The sequence below is a fragment of the Phoca vitulina genome, unplaced genomic scaffold (genome assembly GCF_004348235.1).
Source record: "Phoca vitulina isolate PV1807 unplaced genomic scaffold, GSC_HSeal_1.0 scaffold14, whole genome shotgun sequence".
NCBI classification, from domain to species: domain Eukaryota; kingdom Metazoa; phylum Chordata; class Mammalia; order Carnivora; family Phocidae; genus Phoca; species Phoca vitulina.
In genome coordinates, this window is record NW_022589717.1 from 32,668,339 (window position 1) to 32,691,330 (window position 22,992).

At 33.5% G+C, this 22,992-nt stretch overlaps 1 protein-coding gene across 3 annotated transcripts in view; it reads left to right on the forward strand.

Annotated features, from left to right (window-relative positions):
* Positions 1–22,992, forward strand: part of GRIA2 (glutamate ionotropic receptor AMPA type subunit 2) — a 146,217-nt gene that overhangs the window by 110,675 nt on the left and 12,550 nt on the right. For all 3 annotated transcript variants that reach the window (XM_032413070.1, XM_032413069.1, XM_032413068.1), the window contains exon 12: positions 1,897–2,095. In XM_032413070.1, coding sequence (XP_032268961.1) covers positions 1,897–2,095 — 199 coding nt within the window. The remainder of the gene's footprint in view (positions 1–1,896; positions 2,096–22,992) is intronic.

The following is a 22,992-nucleotide window of genomic DNA, read 5'->3' on the forward strand; positions in this document are numbered from 1 at the left end:
CAGAGAGGTGAAGGTTTGTTTTTAAGTAGAGAAACCATTTTTGTCTGTCTCCATAAGACATAAATTGAATTTGCCCCTGCATAAAGTTTCTCAGGAACTCTTTCAGAAACATTAATTGATCCTTTGAAAACACTTACAAATGGATGATAAGTTGCTCAAGAATTTTCTGTTTTGAATGGTGTATAAGTTCAATAATTTTTTTGAGACATCTTGTGAAACTTTAAGTAAATTGGCATATTTAAGCTCATTAAATCTGTCTTAAGCACTGGAATAGAGAATAACTTATGTCTGACTTGTGTTTATTTTACAAATGGAACAGAATTAGTTATAAAAACAATTCTGAAATACATTGCCAATTACCATGCAGTTTATAGTGTCAAAGCAATTATTAAGAAATCAGTTTTGTTTTAAGGAATTTGAGCTGCCCTCTTAAATATGGGGTACATGCCCTTTAATTATACCTTCCATTGTTATGGAATAGTGAACATTTTGAGAGTGGCTGTGTCTACACAAGAGGTTTCTTAAATTTAAAATGTATTTAATACCCTTCGCATGAGAGAGAAGTTAACTTTTTTCCATCCTGTCATATTTATTTAATTCTTCGCATCTCTCAGAGACTGTGATAAAGGCTCTTAGTTATATATTTTTTTCATTGCTTGCTCCTTCTCGCTCTTTCTCTTTTAGCAATAGATGTTTGTAAAAATCTTTACTTTTAAATAAGCTTCCCCACTTATTTTTGACTGCCAGAATAATTCATTCTACAAAGGTGTGTTTCTTACTGTTAAATGTCAGGAGGTCTGTTTTAAGTCATAAATTACCAAACATTTGTAATTTAATTTTTTAGAAATGTTATCTCTTCACTGTAGCAAGTTTAATTGTTAGACATAGCAGTTATTAACCCAAAATGTTATTTTATTGGATTGTTAATATTATTTAAATCCCTTTATACATAGGATCTCGCCAAATCTTTCAAAATAATATGCTATGTATCTATTTCCATATCTACGTATCTATATTTATCTCTCTAGTAAAGTAAAGTAAATGATTAAGGATCTATTAAGCTTTTAAAAGTATTTTACATATGAATTTATGGTCAAAGAAATATTATTATTTTATTATATTGCAAATTAGGAATTTGTATCTCGGCAAACGTTTAAATGTCTAATTTTGTTTTCCTTGAGTTGTCTTTTTTCTTAAGCAGGAAGCACAAAGGAACAGGGTGATAACAGTCCATGCCAGGAAGCCTCAGATTTTTATTCATTAAGAATTATATTTTGTGTCATCCCTTTGTTTGTTGTATCATTTTTTTCCCCATTTTCTATCCTGCTCTGCACCTAAAACCTATGTTTTTTGCACACACAAAAACCCAGTGAAATTTTGGACCTTTTTGAGAGTTTTGGAACTTCATTGGCTGAATTAAAGGGAGGGTTTCTTCAGTTTAGAACTTCATTTATGGTGCACATTCTTTTATTTTTAATATTTGATTTTGTTTGTCAACATTATTGTGAGTTTTACAAGTGATGTTAAATTCTCTTGTTCATGTTTACTCATGTCATGAGTGGATAGTAGGATGGGAATTGGCTGGATTATTTGCACATTTCTTGAAATTGCTTCATTATGAGATTTCATACCATAGATGATTTAAGCATTATAATTATGAAAGCATACGAGGAATCTGAAGTTTTGGTCTCTGGGTAGCTCATTAAATCTAGCTAATCTGTACTCCTTACCCAGAATGCTTAAAAATTTCCAGTTTTATTAACTAGCAGATATATTAAAAAGTATAAAGTTAAATATTCCCATATAAGTCAATATTTGCATAATATTGCTAACTTGTTTTTTTTTTAATTAGGTCATTCATTTCACTTTACAAATCCATTTCATACTTGTTATTAGATCCCTCTCTGGGCGCATTGTTGGAGGTGTGTGGTGGTTCTTTACCCTGATCATAATCTCCTCCTACACGGCTAACTTAGCTGCCTTCCTGACTGTAGAGAGGATGGTGTCTCCCATCGAAAGTGCTGAGGATCTTTCTAAGCAAACAGAAATTGCTTATGGAACATTAGACTCTGGATCCACTAAAGAATTTTTCAGGGTAAGAGATTCCGCTTTGTTATCTTCTGATTTTGATCTTAAAATTTAACCATTTTAAATTTTGTCCTCCCTCCCTCCCTCCCTCCTGTGCTCTACACAAAGTTACTATGTGATAGTACCCCCCATCTCTGTCTCTAACTCTATTTCTGTTCTTGACCTTGTCTCTATACCCCTCCCTTCTTCATCCCTATCCTTAATTCCATCTCTGTATATTTTGTCATGCCTAATTCCTTAGGAGAAAAACACAACATTACAATAGAATTATAGTTTTATAAAGATTGATTGTCCTTTTGGAACAAAATTGAAGCAAAGTATAGTTAAGTTTAGATTGTGATTATTTTTGAAACAAAAGTTTTTTTTAATTTAAATAAGCATGACTGTCATATATTTTACATAGTTTACTATTGAAAACTTAAAAATAATTAAAGAAAAGAAACTCACTTTCAAATCAGTTATGTTAATTCTGTGTCAGGAGACAGATTATATAAATGTGTGAAAATTCTGAATTTTTTTCAAACCCTCCAAGAAAAGGCTAACAAAGGTCTAAATGGGTAGCATAATTATAGTGTGTCTATTAAATATATTTTACTTTTCAAAAAAATTGTGACCATATGGTATTTGTTTATAGGACAAGCCCAATAACCTGATGTCGGTATAATTTTCTTTCATTATACTATTTTCTCTAAATAAGAACTCATTCTATTGAAATGTTTAATATAGCTGATAAACTTAGGTTTTAAGCCAATATATATAGTATATGATGATCTCTGATAATCCAACTAAATCTTTGAATGTATCTGAATTTGCTTGAGTGAAATCTAGGCCACTCCAGAATTAGGATTAGGACCCGTTGAAATAGTAGAGTGTAATTTGAAGACTGTTTCATCTACATTGCCTCTGGTATTTTTTTCCAACTAACTTCATTTGAGCTGAAATATGACAGGAGAACAAGGGGGGTTGCAGACCACAGCTGATAATAGATAATAATCTGGATATGTGTAGGGAGGGCAGGACCTTGATGCTTTCTTTAAGCACTGCAATTTAAGCGCAGAAGTGTGGTCAATCTATCAGCAGCTACTTTGACTTTAATGCATTTCTATGTATGAATGTTATAATACAGATTGGCTACTAATAACAATTTGCTTTCATTTATGAACATATATGTAATATATATATAAACACTTTTTCTGTAGCACAGTGTTCTCGCTTGATCATAACAATGGATCTATTAAAATAAATTAGAATATTGCATGGTTCTTAATTAGAAGTGTATCTTGAAGCAGTTTTTATTATTTGTATCCCAGTAGGACTTGTATTTATTTTATTTATATATTTTATTCATATTCTTCCTCTTGAAGTGAATGAAATATGTGAATGAATAAGGTACTTGCTATATCATGGTTTACTTAGTGCTACTTAATGTTGATTAAAATAATCTTAATTATTTCCGGATACTGCCTTACAGATTAGTATACGTATGTTGAGAGTTACTGTCATTAGCTTGTTTGCACAATAGTAGTACCAAGTACTCTCAACAACTGTACATTCACATTTCCAGAGCTTTGCAGTATACCTTAACTCAATCAATCATAGAAACATATGTGTAATAATCAAGATGCCAAGATTTTGTGATCGGTATACTCAAGTTCCCTAGTAGACAAGATAAGAAGGCTAGATGACTCTGGGAAAAGAATGCTGTTACTCTTGTGTTTCAGTGCACTAACTCCATGAAGACCATGGTTCCAATATGCAGTATATTCGTGTATATGTATATACACTTGACAACATAATTTGTGGTGTGTCATTTGCCAATATAAGATTGTGGAGCTTACCCTTCCTAGAGTAATAGGGAAGTGATATTGAGTAATTAGGCAAACTGATAATTTTTATTAGCATAGCTTTCCCAAGCAGTTTCTTATGCATTATCTCTTTGCTTATTTATTTATTTAAAGTATAATTAACATACAGTGTTATATTAGCTTCAGGTGTACAATAAAATGATTCAACAAGTCTATACATTACTCAGCGCTCAGTACTCTTTGCTTATTTATTAAAGTATAAATAACATACAATGTTACAGTAGTTTCAGGTTACAATAAAATGATTCAACAGTTCCACACCTTAATCAGTACATTAAGTGTACTCTTAATCCCCTTTATCTACTTTATGGATCTCTGCCCGACCCCCACAACCACCAGCTTGTTCTCTGTATTTAAGAGTCTGGGTTTTTTTGTTTGTTTGCTCATTTGTTTTGTTTCTTAAATTCCACATATAAGTGAATTCATATAGTATTTGTCTTTCTCTGTCTGACTTATTCCACTTAGCATTATTCCCTCTCAGTCCATCTATGTGGTTGCAAATGGCATGATACCATGGTGTGTATATACCACATCTTCTTTATCCCGTTATCTTTTTGAATCTCATGATACTTATGCCTGATAATCAAGGCAATGATTTTTGTTTGCATACCATGCATTATTAAGCTAAAGCTCAGATAATTTTGTGAACTTGACCAAATTCAGGCAGCTAGGAAGTGTGCTGAGGCCTTTTACCCCTGTAGGGTTCTTTCGATATCCCATTTTTACTTGCAGATAAAAGTCTCTGGATTTATTTTGCTGTGCCCATGCTCAGTTTAAGTTACACCCATGTTTGCCTGTGTGGCATTAGAGAATTATAATGGTAGAAACTCATGCTTCCTTTCAACAAACCTTCAAAAGGAACTGTTGGTGAATCAACTTTGGTTAGGTTTCAGTGCATACAGCTTTGTAGTCAGCTTCTCCATATCTAGAGAAAGAAGAGCATGGCCTCAAAAGTACTTAAGAGCCACACTATTTACTCTATTAATATTGATTCCCAGTAAAGGGAAGCTACTAACATCACCACATCAACAGCACACATCACCAGAGTGAATAGGAGCTTGTCATGCTAATTTTTCCATTGACATATATGACATGGTTGTAATTTGAGAAATTATGTATACAAAAGGTTTGTTTCTAAAAGTTGGATTCAATAAAAAGGTACTGCTTAATCATGAGTAATTTTGAATAATTTTGATAACCGTATTAATGTTTGATAATTGGATGCCATGATGATAGTAAGTGAGGACAACCTTATTTTTGCTTTTGACTCCCAGAAATATTTTCTGGGATACTGTGGTTTTCCAGCTGTATTCATCATGCCTCATACCTTTTCACATAAAGTTTACTGCAGTAGCATATGGAGATTGAATAAGAGCTTCCTTTTCCAAAAAAGGAATTTCTCTTTAGACTGTTATTTAAAATGTAATGGATAAGGCGAAGCTAACTCATAGACATCATAAAAGCAAAATATAATTGATTTTCACTAGCATTCTTTCCCTTAAACCCTTGGGTATATTATAGTTTGTCTATTAGCTGTAGTCTGGTTGAATTTCTAAGCTTCTGGTGGAAAATGTTACATGGGAAATTCTCCTTGCTTCTATTCCTAAAATTGACATTCACCACACATCTTGGGTCATCCTCTCTCAACTGTCCTTTAGCTCTAGGCATGCTTGGGGCTTCTGTAGGTGGATTCAGGACAGACCGAAAGCTGGCAGACTCATGGCGCCCAGTCTGTCAGGAAAGGGAATATAGATGGAGTGGGCTGAAGTTAGTCTGAAGACATGTTTTGTACTCTTTGTTCCCTGGCCATCTGTTGTGCTTACTTCCAGACCTAAGAAAGCTAATTCCATGTGGAAGAAAAATATTTACCATTTTTACCATTTGCTAATATTTAAAGTTCTAAAGGTTATCTTATGTTTCCTAATATAGCTCAATTTGGCTTCATTGAAAACTTTTTCCTATTACACTGCTTATGACTAGGGATTTTATTATTTATATTACTAAAATTTTTCTACTGTCCAGGAGTTTATCAAGCCAGCTTTTTGTTTTTATCACAGCAAGAGCTTTGGATTTAGTTACTGGGGAAACTGACTTGAGAAGCCAGGTCATTGTCTAAATTTTAAAGATATATAACTAGCTAAAGAATGAAAAATAACTTGTTGTCTTTTGTCTGAACATAACAAATGTTTCCTAAAAGTATATCTTTGTTGGGATAAAAGCACATTATTTAAAATTATAAGATGAATATTTCATCCTTTATAAGGACCTATCTGTTTTGTCCTAAGATGATATGAGTTACCCAATTTAAGTCTAAAGTATTTTCAGATTTCAGGTAAATAATTTAATAAACTGTGTTATAATAATATTGCTTTAGTAAAGTCAGTAAGTGTGCATTATTTTCAGAATTCCAATTTCAGCTGTAAATTTTCTAAATTAAAATCAGGTATAACCAGTAAAACAAATATGAATGAAATATTTACATTGTTCTGCTAGAGAGACACAATAAATGGAGGACAATCTTGTAACCACCGAGATGTATGAAGAAAAAGACCCTGTATCTTTTTTTTTCCAGGGTTTTCTGCTATGAAACTCATGTACATCCTTGTATAGAGTGAATGATAAAGTCTGACTCATTTTGGAGCACTGATCATCTCTAACTATAGTCCCACTGTAGCATGCCGATAATTAAGAAAGAATTAGGCTTTCTATTATAAACCACTATTTTTAGACTTTCACATTTTGATAATTTCTTCTCTCAATAAAAGAGGACAGGTATTGAATTAGGTAAGTCTGAATAGAAAATGATTTCAGAGGACCTATATACATAAGGTTCCTATAGAAACCTAGGTTTGGGGGATAGGAAATGGATGTATAAATAGACCTGTCATTGACAGTCAATCCCTGGAACACAATTATTACTTGCAGATAAGAAGTATTTCTTCATGCCTATGCTAAATCCCTCAGACTGCAATCTGTTTATTTCCTCTGGTTTTCTCTGGAAGGATGAGGGATGGGGTGTATTGTCTGAATAAGTGGTTTACTTTAATTATTCTGACTTTGGAAGAAAAAGATTCTAGGACATTGTCAAAATAAAAGTATTTTCCTTCTCATTTAATGAAGTTAATTATTGCATTCTCAGAAGAGATAATTAGTCTGATAATCCATGAAATTATACTGTTGTTACCTAGCATCGTAGACTTTTATAGAACTTATAAATAGTATAAGTGATAGATAAATAATATTAATGCAGATGTTTCTTACCTGAGTGAAAGGACTAGGTTGAAATTTTCCTTTCATATATGTATATATAAATCTTCATATAAAAAAATATATATGATTTATTACCATATGACATGATCATATATATGATTTACCATAAATAATCACAATTACTAGAGAATTACAGTAATTTAATTATCTTTTTATTTTATTATTATTTTAAAATTATTTTTATTATTTATTTATTTGTTTATTTGTTTGTTTATTTATTTTGAGAGGGAGAGAGAGAATCTTAAGCAGGCTCCACACCCAGTGTGGAGTCTCACAACCCTGAGACCATGATGTGAGCCAAAATTAAGAGTCAGTTGCTTAACTCACTGAGCCACCCAGGGACCCCTAAATTATCTTTTAAAAGGCTATAACCTTTTTTCAGCTTCTTCTGTGGCCTAAATACATCTACTTATATTTACATATAAAAACTTTGATTGAGGGGTGCCTGGGTGGCTCAGTCAGTTAAGCCTCTGTCTTCAGCTCAGGTCCTGCTCCCAGGTTTCCTGGGATCGAGCCCCATATCTGACTCCCTGCTCAGCGGAGAGTCGGCTTCTCCCTCTGCCCCTCCCCCTGCTCATGCTTGCTTTCTCTCTCTCTCCCTCTCAAGTAAATAAATAAAATCTTGAAAAAAACTTTGATTGAACTATGTTTACAAATAAAAATGTCTAAGCTATTATAACAGCTTTCCTATGGAAACACATTGTTATTTCATTAAAGTTACATTTTGTTTCATTTATTGCTTGTGTTTAGCAATAAAATAGCATAATTTCTTTTTTGATATTTTATAGAAGAGATTTCACTAATCTGTGGTGGCTCTTTATACTTATTTCATTACATCTAACTAATGACTTCTCTTCCAGAGTTTCCAACATATCCCCTATTTCTATGTAGGTAGAAAAATGTATATATATTTATATGTGTGTGTATATATACACACATACACACACACATACATACACACATATATATATACTTCTAACTTTCTATATATGAATATATTTATGCTTCTAGCTTTGTATATATTAGTGCATATACATATGCATATCTTTCAGTATTTTGGAAATGAAATGGGTATAGCCACATGTGTATGTGTGTGTGTATGTATACACACACACACACATATAGGTAGCTACTAATATCAAACTAGATTCTTTATAGACCTTTCACTCATACTTAAATATGTTTTCTAAAACACTAAGTGCTAAATAAAAGGTGAATGTGAATAAATTAGCAATAGCACTATATGGATATGTTGTAGGTCACTCATGGCATGGTTAGTCATGTTATTAGAGATTTTCCTTCTTAAATTTCTTGGGGGAGCCTGACTGTTGCTTAACCATCTGCATAGCTGACGGCTCTGCATGTTGAAGGCTTCTCCAGATGAGCCATAACAAGTTGAAATAATTTCTTCTCTGGTTGTCAGTTTTTTTTTCTCTGATATTTAGATTTTTCTCACCATTGCACAAAACGTCTGGGAACAGTACTGAATTCTCAAAGACTTTAAGAATGCATTTAGTCTAAGCTGCTGAGAAAGCTTGTGTTCTTTCATTTCAGCTAAATGTAGCTGGTTTAACAGTGTAAGAAAGGTCAAAATGTCCAAAGTTTCCTTTAAAAATTCATGGCCGATTTAAAGACTTTGTGTGTAGTCTGTAGTTCCCAGACTTGTAGGAATATAAATAAATACATGAATGACCATATTGAACCATGTTTTCTGTGCTCAAAGTGCTATGGAAGGAAAAAAAAGAATGTGTTTATTTGCTGAATTATGATTATTGTGCAAAGTTGTAGCTTCTTCTAGAGTAACCATTATATTTTAGACATCCTCCTCTTTCCATAGCAATGCTCGGCAAATTTAGTGTGCACTCCATCTGATCACTTCATGTAGAGACCACCTTTGTGATACAGAGAGGAAATGAGAGCTCACATAATCCATTGGATGAATAATTTGACTCTAATCAGATTACAGAGGTTTCTTTATTGTCCATATTAAAGAGAAAATACTCCTTTCACACTACTATCAAATCATGAGGACAGTTATTCTAGCAGATAAGGTTCAAACAGTGGAAAAATTTCAAAATTAATCTCTCATCTCGAAACATTCCCCAAATTCCTGTTTAGATGCCTTAGAGAAAATCAATATCAGTATAAACCTGTAGAGGTACCTTAGATGACATCATGTTCAACTCACTTTATGTTTGTGTTTAAGTAAAAGAATCATTGTTTAGTAAAAGAACTAGTGTGGTATTCATACTAGTTGCCATAGTAATTAATACGGTCTCAGAGTTTTATAGAGAAGAGGACTGGAATTGTGCAATCATTTAAATATATCAGAATCAAAATCTGAACTAAATATAAATATTGTTAATAAAATTTTGAGAGTTCTTTATTAGGCTTTTGATATTTGAAGGAAAACTTGATAATCAAGTAATGTACAATTCATGTTTCCAGCATATAATATTGCTCCAGATCATATTGAGTGATTACCAAAAACAAATTGCAAGTAAAGGTGGCTGCTTATTTTCACAGGAAATGAGAGTTTAGGAATAAAATGGTAATTGGAAAAATCAAATGTTGCCACAGTCCCAAAAAATGATATTTAAGATTTCATGTTAAGAAACAGAGAAAGGGTCAAGGGAGTGATGTCAGTAAAATGGTGAAATGGGAAGGCCCAACCGTTTTTTTCCCACCAGAGACACTGTCTCAACAACACAACACTGACCAGTTTTCTTTGTGAGAAATCCAGAAACAAGTTAAGGGGCTCCTGCAAAACAAATAAGTATAAAACCAGCTATGTCAAACTCTGTAGGAAAATTCAGGGCATTCCCCATAATCTTCCTTGGAACAGTGCACTATAGTTGGGAGAAAGTGCCTGCTCTTGGCTTCTCCCAGGGGGAGAGAAAGTGAAGATTGGACTGTATGTCCATGTTCTGATTTTTTAGAGGAACTGCTTTCGGTGTTGCTTGATTCTAAACATTAACAAAAAGGGCACTAGGTTGAGGACTGCTGAGAACAAAGGCAAAGGTTTGGACTAGCACACATTCACTCACCATAGACCCTCCCCTCCAGTTCAGTGTGGAAAAAGTGGGAAAGAATCTTCAACTCCCAGCTTCCCTTTTGGGAGTAGAAATTTGGAGTGTAGGTGCAATGCTTTGGCTTTATTTGGGGAGAGCGACTGCCCAAGGGACTGGTTTCTTCCTGTCTCATAGCACTGATGGGACCTGGTAGATACGAGATGCCTTGAGGCTGCTGAAAACAAAAGAGAACTGGATGGCTTGCCGCTGCTTCAGAGGACTTGTGGTATAGCAAACAGAAGCCAAAACAGCTTGGCAGCCACTCCCTTAGAGAAGGAAGAGTGGAACATGCATCCAATGCTCTAGCCTTTTGTTGAAGTACCCAAAGGACTGGTCTTTGTCTTCCCTGACTTGGAGTGCTAATGGGACCTAGAATACACACAAGCCTGGGGCCACAAAGAACAAAAGAGATCTGGGTGGTTGGTTATGCTAGATCCAGAGAACCAGCAGTACTGCATACAGATACCAAAAAGAACAATGGATTATGAACTCCTGAAAAAAGATACTCACAAGTCCCTCTAATTGAAAATTTACACATACAAGTCCAAAGAATACACATCCAAAGAAAAGATTTGAGACACCTTCAGTATATTTAACCAGGCTGATTGGTGAAGATCTTTCCTTTTACAAAGCTAATCCATACAGATTGGAAGAGGTGGCTATTTTTAAAAATGCATGATCCCAAAGCAAAGTTATAAGGCACATGAAAAACACAAAGAAATATGGTCCAATCAAAGGAAAAAATTAATGTCCAGAAAGTGACACTAAAAAAAAAAAAGAAAAGAAAAAAGGAAGTATGTGAATTACCTGACAAAGAATAGCAAAAAACTGTCACAAAGATGCTCAAAGAGCTCAGAAAAATAAATCATGAACAAATTGAGAATTTCAACAAAGAGAAAATATTTAAAAAATAGATTTTGGAAATGAAGAATACAGTGTCTGAATAGAAAAATTCACTATAGGGATTTAACATCATACTTGACTAAGCAGAAGAAAAAAATGAGCAAATTTAAGACAAGTCATTTGAAATTATACAATTGGGAACAAAAAGAGAAAAAAAAAAAAAGAAGGAAAAAGAGTGAAGAAAGCCTAAGGGGCTTTCAAAAGGACTAATATACACATTATGGGAGTCACAAAAGGAGAAGAAAGAGAAAGGGGCAGAAAGCTTATTTAAGACAATTATGGCCCCAAACTTCCCAAATCTGGGGGAGGAAATAAGTTCATGAAACATAAGGAATTCTGAGGAGGACCCAAAAAAGTGGATACTGAAAAACATAATAATCAAATTGTCAAATGTCAAAGAAAAAGATTTTTGAAAACAGCAGGAGAAATGTGACTTGTCACATACATGTGAGTATCCATAAGACTACTAGCAGGTTTATCAGCAGAAACCTTGTAGGTCAGAGAGAGTGAGATGATATATTTGAAGAGCTGGGAAACGAAAGAAAACTACCAACCAAGAACACTATATCTAACAAAACTGTTCTTCAAAAGTGAAAGAGAAATAAAGACTTTCTCAGATAAACAAAAGTTAAGAGAGATAATCAACACTAAAAAGCCTGACAAGAAATGTTAAAGGGAATCCTTTTAGTTGAAATGGAAGGATATTAGACATCAGCACAAAAGCATATGAAAATACAGAGCTGATTGATAAAATTACATATATAGACTAATCCAGAGTATCATACTACTATAACAGTGTTGCCTAAGTCTCTTTTAATTCTGGTATAAAGGTTAAAATATAAAAGTATAAAAAATAACTATATAGAGTATGTTAACTGATACACAATGTAAAAAGATTAATTTGACATCAATAATATAAATTATGAGTGGGGAAGTAAAAGAGTAGAGTTTTTGTATGCAATTGAAGTGAAATTCTTAAGCCTAAAATCATTTTTTATGGTTATATTTTATGTAACGTCCATGGTAACTACAAAGAAACTAACCTATAGAAGTTACACGAAGAAGTAAGAAAGTAAACAGTGTGTCACTACAAAAAACAAACAAACAAAACATTCAAATACTAAGAAAGGCAATGAGAGGAAAAGATGAATAAAAAAGCTACAAGATGGACAGAAAACAATTCACAAAATGGTAGGAGCAACCTATCAGTAACTTTAAATGTAAATGGATTAAACTCTCCAACCAAAAGATACGGAGTAGGATACCAAAAGGAGCAAGAGGTTATGAGCTCACTGGAGAATTCTACCAAATATTTAAAGGAGAATTAATGATAATCCTTTTCAAATTCTTCCAAAACATAGAAAAGAAGGGAACAGTTCTGAACTCATTTTATGAGGCCAGCATTACCCTGATACCAAGCCAGAAAGAGACCTTGTCAGATAAGAAAACTAGAGACCAATAACCCTGAAAAATATAGATGCAAAAATTCTCAGCAAAATACCAGTAAGCCAAACTCAACAGCACAATAAAAGGATCATAGATGACCATGACCAAGGGGGAGTTATCCCTGAGATACCAGGATATTTCAACCTATGAAAATTAATCAATGTGATACACCACAATTACAAAATGAAGAATAAAAATATCATGATCATCACAGTAGATCCAGAAAAAGTACTTTACAAAATTGAACACCCTTCCATGATAAAAATAATAAACTAGGAAGAGAAATAAATTACCTCAACATAATAAAGTCCACATATGAAGCCCACAGCTGACATCATACTCAATGATGAAACTGAAAGCTTCCTCACTTATTGGAGGAACTAAAAGCTTGCCCACTTATTTCCACTTTTATTTGGCATAGTATAAGAAATCCTAGCTCCAATTAGGCAAGAAAAAGAAATAGAAGACATCCAAAATGGAAAAGAAGTAAAATTTTCTCTGTACAGAGGTCACATGTTCTAACATGTAGAAAACTCAAAGGATTCCACCAACCCAACCCCTCCCCAAAAACTGTTAGAACTAATAAATTCAGTAAAGTTGCAAGATGCAAAATATTCAAAAACTGGTTGCATTTCTATACACTAACAATGAACAATCTGAAAAGGGATTTACAATACCATTGAAAAGAATAAAATCCTTAAGAATGAACGAAACCAAGGAGGCAAAAGAATTGTTCACTGAAAACTCCAAGATTGCTGCAAGAAGCTAAAGAAGACAAAAACAAATGGGAAGAATTCCTTGTTCATGGACTGAAAGATTTAATATTATTAAAATATCTATACTACCCCATGATCTACAGATTCACTGGAATCCCTACCAAAATCCCAACGTTGTTTTTTGCAGAAATAGAAAAAAAATCCTAAAATTCTTATAGAATCATAAAGATTAAGAAATAGCTAAAAAAAATCTAGAAAAATGGAAAAAAGCCTTACACTCCCTGACTTCAAAACATATTAGAAAGGTATGGTACTGGCCTCAAGATGGATTTATAGACCAATGGAACAGAATAGAGAACCCAGAATTAAACCCATGCATATATGGTTAAGTGATCTTTGACAAGGTTCCAAGACTGCATAGTGGGGAAAGGACAGTCTCCTCAGGAAATGCTGTTGGAATAACTGGATACCTACATGCAAAGAAATGAAATAAGACTCATACCATACACAAAAATGAACTCAAAGTTGATTAAAGATTGAGAAGTAAGATCTGAAACTATACAGCTTTTATAAGAAAATATAGGAGATAAGTTTCATGACTTTGGTCTTGGCAAAGGTTTGTTGGATAGGACACCAAAAGCACAGGCAACAAAATGAAATGTAGACAAGTGGACTATATCAAATTAAAAAGCTTTTGTACTGCAAAAGAAACAATAGCATGAAAAGGCATCTATGGAATTGGAGAAATATTGCAAACCATGTATCTGATAAAAGGTTGATATCTGAAATATATAAGGGACTTTTACACTCAATAGCAAAAAACCTACTAACCTCATTAAAAAGCTAACAAAGGAGACAGACATTTCTCCTAAGAAGAATGGTCAATGGTGTATGAAAAAATACTCAATGCCACTAACCATCAGGGTAATACAAATCAAAACCACAATGAAGTACTGCCTCACACCAGTTAGAGGGCCATTAGACAAAAAATAAGTAAATAAAAATAAAACATGTAGAAATTGAAACCGTTGTGTATTGTTGGTGGGAATGCAAAATGATGCAGCCCCTATAGAACTACCACATGATCTAGCAATCCCACTTTTGGGCATTTATCCAAACAAATTGAAATCAGAATCCCAAAGAGATATTTTCACTACCATGTTCATTACAGCATTATTCACAATAGCCAAGAAGTGGAAACAACCTAAGTGTCCATTAATGGATATTTGGATAAAGAAAGTATATTACTCAGTGGAATACTATTCAGTCTAAAAAAAAAAGAAGGAAATCCTGTCATACTGCAACATTGATGAACGTTGAGGATATTATGCTAACTGAAATAAGCTGATTACAGAAGGACAAGTACTATATGATTCCATTTATGTTAGGTATCTGAAGCAAACTCATTGAAGCAGAAAGTAGAAATGTTATCATGGCTGGAGGGAAGGGGAAATTGAAAGTTGCTGTTCAGTGGGTATAGTTTCAGTCATGCAAGACGAAAAAGTTCTAAAACCTTCTGTACAATAATATGCATATAGTTAATACCGTACTGTATACTTACAAATTTGTTAAAGATAGATTTCATGTCATGTATTATCTTTTTACCACAATAAAAAAAACCTGACCCAGATAACACACAGAAAAAAACAAAAAATGAGGAAAGAACCTAACTTATTAGGGGGTGTTTTGTAATATTAAAAAATTAAATTTATAAGATCTCTATCAAATCTTATATGGTTGATGTTGCTTCTTACAAAATAGTGGCTAGAATTTAAAAAATGCAGATTGGTATTAAAATAAAACAAAATTAGAGGCAGGCATGAATATTTATACTTTTTCAATATTAAATATACCAATTATGAGGTAGATGTACACACAAATGCACAGAAATTTTAATGTGGTTAGTATAATATAGTATATATTTAATATATATAATAAAGTACATTTTAAGGTGGCTAGTATATTCACATATACATGAAGTTACTTATAGTCATTGTCCTGTATTTTTCACTCCAACTAACTTTCTTGCTAGTTCTTTATTCTTGACATGGCAAAATAAGGGGACCTTACGCTAAATTCTTTTATATGGAAGGTAATACCATAATGATGAAATAACTTTGAACTTTTTTATCTGAAAAGATTTGTATCACTGTCTTTAAAATGTTTATTGCAGGATACAATAAACTTTCCATATTGGGTTAGTAGTGTGATAGTGGAAGGTAAGAAAGGTAGAAAATACTGTAGACTTTGATTTACTAAAGGCATTTATACTTATAAGCCAAGGGGTCCAACATGTCTACATATTAATGATATTTTCATGGACACTGTGACTTTTGCTACCCTTTCTCCTTTGCTACCATTTTCTTGTTTTACTTCCCCTGAGTACGAAGGTTTTTTGTTTGCTTAAAAATCAAATTCAGTAATTTTTTTATTAAGTTTTAAATTTTAATTCCAGTGTAGTTAATTTACAATGCTATATTAATTTCAGGTGTATGGTATAGTGATTCAATAAATCTATATATTACTTGGTGCTCATCATGATAAGTATATTCTTTCATCCCCATCTCCTTTTTCACCCATCCCTCCACCCACCTCCCCTCTGGTAAACATCAGTTTGTTCGTTATAGTTAAGAGTCTGTTTCTTGGATTCTCTGTCTCTCTTTTTCCTCTGCTCATTTGTTTTGTTTCTTAAATTCCACATAAGAATATACTATATATATATATATATATATATATATATATATATACTATACCACATCTTCTTTTTCAATCATGTATCAGTGGACACTTGGGCTGCTTCCATATCTTGGCTATTGTAAATAACGCTACTATAAACATAGGAGTGCATGTATCCCTTTGAATTAGTGTTTTTGTATTTTGAAGGTAAATACCCCGTAGTGTGGTTACTGGATCATAGTGTAGTTGTATTTTTAATTTTTTGAGGAACCTCCATACAGTTTTCCAGAGTGGCTGTACCAGTTTGCATTCCCACCAACAGTGCAAGAGGGTTCTCTTTTTCTCTGCATCCCTGCCAACACCTGCTGTTTCTTGTGTTGCTGATTTTAGCCATTCTGACAGGTGTGAGGTGATCTCTTTGTTTGCATTTCCCTGATAATGAGTGACGTTGAGCATCTCTTCATGTGTCTGTTAGCCATCTGTATGTCTTCTTTGGAGAAATGTCTGTTCATGTCTTCTGCCCATTTTTTAATTATTGAGAGTATAAAAAATAAAAAGAAACCCACAAAAGCAGTAAAAATAAGTGTTTCTGTAAAATTGGCCAAGTGATTCATAATATAAAATGATTTAAATATGATACCATATACCCAAAACATTGGGGGGGGAGAGGAGTAAAGAATGGGTTCACACTTAAGCAACCATCATTTTTCTTCTAAAATCAAATTTTCTTAAATAAAATTAATAAAAGAAATTTAGTCCTTGTACTGGGATATCCTTATTTTCTTTGTGTAACTACAGAGTACCAAAACACCAATCTGAAGCCTGAAAGTGGGACATGTTGTAATATTTGCTTATTTGCTGAAGTAATAGTATGTTGTTAAAGAATACAGTGCATGTGATATAGTAGTATTTCCGGAAATAACTGTGCTTCATAACAGTGAACAGTTTGTTCATTCATAACAAAATAGAATCTCACAGTCTTAAATTAGAATAGTTAACCAACAAAAAACAATTTTGCCCATAATTGCATACATCTTTTAATTGCTTAAAAAATGTTATACTTAAAATTTCCAATTTCTATGGATGCCATATTGAGGTTGGATAAAGAAGCTTAATTAAAGTGTTTTAGAAGAAAACTCTCACATAACAGATAAAGTTCCTTCTACTACATGGTGACCACAGATGGCATCAGCATTTTCATGTTTAAACACAGAGGTTGGGTTACAAATTACCTCTCAAATTCTGTTCATTTTGAAATACTGTGACATTTATGAAAAATTAATCATGCAAACTATTATTAAATATCTTACAAATGATAACTTGCCACTTTCCTTAACATTAAATCTCATTTTGTTAGTTTTTATTGTTACAGTTTTAGAAAGTTCTTTGAAACTAAAACTTGCTTCCTAAGTGTTTTCATTCATTGGTCCTATTCTGACTTTAATAATTGCTTTCTTTCTCATGTGACACATAAATCAAATACATAAGATAACTATCAACTCTTCCATAAATTTTCTCATTATCTAACCTAAGAATTCTGAATTCATTCCACCATTTTTTATTAAATTATATTTTCAATCCCTTTATTCTGGTCTCTATATCTTTTGAATGTAGCTTTTTCAGTATTATTCTTTTATTTAAATTCAATTAGCCAACATATAGTACATCATCAGTTTCAGATGTAGCGTTCAATAATTCATCAGTTGTGTATAACACCCAATGCCCATCACATCACATGCCCTCCTTAATGCCCATGACCCAATTACCCCATCCCCCACCCACCTCCCTCCAGCAACTCTCAGTTTGTTTCCTATAATTAAGAGTGTCTCATGGTTTTTCTCCTTCTCTGATGACTTCCCATTCAGTTTTCCCTCATTTCCTCTATAATCCTCTGCACTGTTTCTTATATTCTACATATGAGTAAAATTATATGATAATTGTCTTTCTCTGATTGACTTATTTTGCTCAGCATAATACCCTCCAGTTCCATCCATGTTGATGTAAATGATAAGTATACATCCTTTATGATGGCTGAGTAATATTCCATTTGTGTGTGTGTGTGTGTGTGTGTGTGTGTGTGTGTGTCTGTGTGTGTGTGTGGGTGTATACCAAATCTTCTTTATCCATTCATCTTTCGACTGACATCTTGGCTCTTTCCACAGTTTGGTCATTGTGGACAATGCTGCTATAAACATTGGGGTGCAGGTGCCCCTTCAGATCACTATGTTTGTATCTTTGTGGTAAATACCTAGTAGTTCAATTGCTGGGTCACAGGATAGATCTATTTTTAATTTCTTGAGGAATCTCCATACTACTTTCTAGAGTGGCTACACCAGCTTGCATTCCCACCAACAGTATAAGACAGTTCCCTGTTCTCCGAATCCTTGCCAACATTTGTTGTTTCCTGATTTGTCAATTTTAGCCATTCTGACTAGAGTGAGGTGGTATCTCATTGTGGTTTTGATTTGTGTTTCCCTGATGCCAAGTGATGTGAAACATTTTTTCATATTTCTGTTGGCCATTTGTATTTCTTCTTCAGAGAAATGTCTGTTCATGTCTTCTGCCCATTTCTTAACTGTATTATTTGTTTATTGGGTGTTGAGTTTCATAAGTTCTTTATAGATCTTGGATACTAGCCCTTTATCTGATATGTCATTTGCAAATATCTTCTCCCATTCCATAGGTTGCCTTTTAGTTTTGTTGACTGTTTCCTTTGTTGTGCAGAAGCTTTTTATCTTGATGAAGACCCATTGGTTCAATTTTGATTTTGTTTCCCTTGCCTTTGGAGACATGTCTACCAAGAAGTTGCTGAGGCCAAGGTCGACGAAGTTGCTGCCTGTGTTCTCCTCTAGGATTTTGATGGATTCCTGTCTCACATTTAGTCTTTCATCCATTTTGAGTTTATCTTTGTGTAAGAAAATGGTCCAGTTTCATTCTTCTACATGTGGCTTTCCAATTTTCCCAACACCATTTGTTGAAGAGACTGTCCTTTTTCCTTTGGATATTCTTTCTTTCTTTGTCAAAGATTAGTTGACCATAGAGTTGAGGGTCCATTTCTGGGTTCTCTATTCTGTTCCATTGATCTATGTGTCTGTTTTTGTGCCAGTACCATACTGTCTTAATGATTACAGCTTTGTAATAGAGCTTGAAGCCTGGAATTGTGATGCCACCAGCTTTGCTTTTCTTTTTCAACATTCCTCTGGCTTATACTGTTGGTGGAAATGCATCCCCTCAAATTCACTTTTCTCCACCTCCTACCTTGCAAAAAGTGGTTGATTTTCTATTTGTAGAATTGTAGCAATTCTTTCCTTAGATTGCAGGTTGAATTCACAGGTGTTCAGAATGATTTGATAGATATCTAGCTGAATTCAAGGGACCAGATGAAATGAGGGTCCCCTACTTTTCTGCCATCTTCCCTCCTCCTTTAAGTATTATTCTTAATGTGTGTTATCTAGATATAGGGTATGACTTGGTCTAGTTTTAGAAGATCTTAGCCAGAATATGAAAGTTGAGATTTCAGACCTGTTTCAATCTGAACATTTGTGTTCTTCAGACAACAGTGTATTTACATTAAAGAAAAAGAAAAGAAAAGGGGGAAAAAAGCTTTTACTAGAAAATGTACTCTCTAGTTACTATAGCAGCACCATTCTGTTACCCCATCTTTGTCTGTTTTACTCACATTTCCTTTTTGGCCCTCAGGGTATTTGAAATTACAACTATTTTCTAGACTTTATAATTCCATATAAAACCTTCAAATTTGTTAGTGTTTATGGCAACTGCATCATATTAATAGATTTCCCTAAAATTGTTTACTGAAAACCCATGTGATTTTAAAAAGAATTACAGTAAGCCTCATATATTCCATTCTGTGAATATGCAGTTGATTGAGGCCTCTGCCAGATTTTGCATTCACCCCTGTTAAATTTCACCTTGGTTTTAGGCTTATTTGCCCAAGCCTATAAAGTTGAAATATTGATTCTGTCATCTATCATAAAAATATCTGTAACTTTGAAACATTTGTCATTTATGTTTTCATCCAAATTGACTGAAACACTGAACTGAGTGGGGCTATGTATGGAATCAGTGGCATAAAAAGTTTCCCTTCAGCTCAGTATTTGCATGTTAATAAATAACAACCAATACTCCTTGAGTGTGATTGATATTTTAATCATAAGCCCTCCTAATTCTAGTAACCCTCTCTCTGTATTAAACAAAAATGAGATATTTTGTCAAATACATTGAGATACCCATGATATTTTCTGTTCAAATAGACCTCAAATAGGTCAACTGAGTAACCCCATTAAAAATAAAAGATCTGATTACAGGGGATTACTTGCTGTTCCTCTTGCATTATCAATTCACATTATATGCATACATATAGGTAATATATAAGACATAACTAGTAGTATACTTCAGTAATCATATCATTTAGCCATCTTAAGGGAATGAAAACATGGAAATACCCATTACATTTTAAAATTTAAAGATAGGGGTGCCTGGGTGGCTTAGTTGGTTGAGCGTCTGACTCTTGATTTTGGCTTAGGTCATGATCTCAGGGTCATGAGTTTGAGCCCTGCATTGGGCTGTGCACTGAGCATGGAGCCTGCTTAAGATTCTCTCTCTCCCTCTCCCTCTCCTTCTACCTCTACCTCCACCCCCACTTGGTCTCTCTCTCTCAAAAAAAAAAAAATAAGTAAAAAGTAACATTTAAAAACATTGTTTTCTATGCAGAAAATTCTCAAAAGGCTATGATTCTATTAATAATATATTAATTAACCTGACTCTCTATTTTCACATTTGAAAGTAATTTCAAGATGCCAAAGAGAACTCTGAGATATAACTTAGTTTTATTTTTTATTGATTAAAATGCTACAACAGATGCAATCTACTTAAACATCAGTTTACTTATCAATAAATTATGCAATAATATTTAACTGAATTGCTTTAAATTTTACAATATAATCAAGTGAATTTTTCTTCTTAATAGAACATTACTTATCTAAACACTATGCTTGAGTATTTTTATGGTTTAATGTATAAACACATGTATTGAAGATTTGGGTATCCAGATCTTTTTCCTCGTTCTTCTAAGGACTAACAAACTGTGCTAACTTAGACAAGTTATTTAATCTTCCTGAGTCTTGCTCCTAAAATAAAGGACTTGGAATACAGTATATGGTTTTTAAGGTCCATTCTAGTGCTAATCTTTCAAAAACTTTAGGCTGTTAATATCCTTTTAGTTATATTCTTTCATAAATACCATTTCAATTTTTAAGAAGCCGAGAAATTGCTAGAAATATAGTTTAATGTGAATCTTCTTAATAATTCATCAGTTGCATATAACACCCAGTGCTATTGTTTTTATTTATGTTTTGCTCCATGTTCTCAGCTCATAACCTTAAAAATGAATTTGTATTTGGAAGATAAATACAATGTTTTCTTGACATATATGCTGTGGGACTCCCAGGAATGGGATAAGATGGACTTATATTTTAGATATTTTACTTTCTTTTTTTATTATTTTTTTATTATGTTATGTTAATCACCATACATCATTAGTTTTTGATGTAGTGTTCCATAATTCATTGTTTGCATATAACACCCAGTGCTCCATTCAGTACGTGCCCTCTTAATACCCATCACCAGGCTAACCCATCCCCCCACCCCCTCGCCTCTAGAACCCTGTTTGTTTCTCAGAGTCCATAGTCTCCCATGGTTCGTCTCCCCCTCCAATTTCCCCCCCTTTTTACCCTTCCTACTATCTTCTTTTTTTTTTTTAACATATAATGTATTATTTGTTTCAGAGGTACAGGTCTGTGATTCAACAGTCTCACACAATTCACAGCGCTCACCATAGCACATACCCTCCCCAATGTCTATCACCCAGCCACTCCATCCCTCCCACCCCCCACCACTCCAGCAACCCTCAGTTTGTTTCCTGAGATTAAGAATTCCTTTTACTTTCTTATAAGTAATCCAAGTCAAATCCTTTTTGAGTATGTTGAAGAAATAAATTATATTCTAATTCACAATTTTCATTAATGGGATTTTTACTGGGGGAATCCCCACTAAAACAAAACCACTTTCAGTGCTGGACCCAGGCATGAAAGTAGATTTGGCTCTTATATTTGCTAATATAATTCCATTCTTATCTTCAAATTTTTATTCTATCAGTGTCAGAGGAAGAGTTGTCCCCTTTTCTGTAATGCTAATATCTCTACTTGGGTCTTTGACATCTCTTTCCAATTATCAAAAATGTTGCTCTAAAATTTATACCCTAATAATGTTTTTAGTCTTTCCATCTCTCTTTTTCTATGATCAGATGGTCCATAATTTTGAAAAGTCTCTCTTGTGGCAGTGCTCTCTTTTATCTTCAATTTCTCTTCTTCCATTCCTTTGAGCTGATAAATTCGTAAATTTCATTCCCAGAACCTCTCTTTCTCCCCCATACTAGCCATTTTCTCCTTCATTTCAAATCTGGTCTCCTTTAGAACTCTGAAAATTGCCTTCCTAAAAGGATCACTTAATCTTGTTCTGGCCAAATTGAAATGTTTTATGTGTGTTTTCATGCTTTGTAAAAGTTGTACTGTATTTAATACCATTGTGAAAATTCTTTTGATACTCTTTCCTCCCTTAATTCATGACACCCTAGTGCTTTCTCATATTTTTTCTTATTTCTCTAACCATTCCGTTTTGTCCTTACTAAGGCCACATGCTTTTCTCCTCCTACCGCTTGTTTTGTAATAATTTCACAAAAACAATTTTATAACCTTTACCTTTAAATACCATTCACATTTAATATATATAGTTATGGCAACTATTAAAGGATGAAGCTTTAAAAGTCAATGTTATTTTAGCTTCATTCAAAGAGATAGTAGGAGGGAGCCTGGGTGGCTCAGTTGTTAGGTGGCTGCCTTCAGCTCAGGTTGTGATCCCAGGGTCCTGGGATTGAGCCCC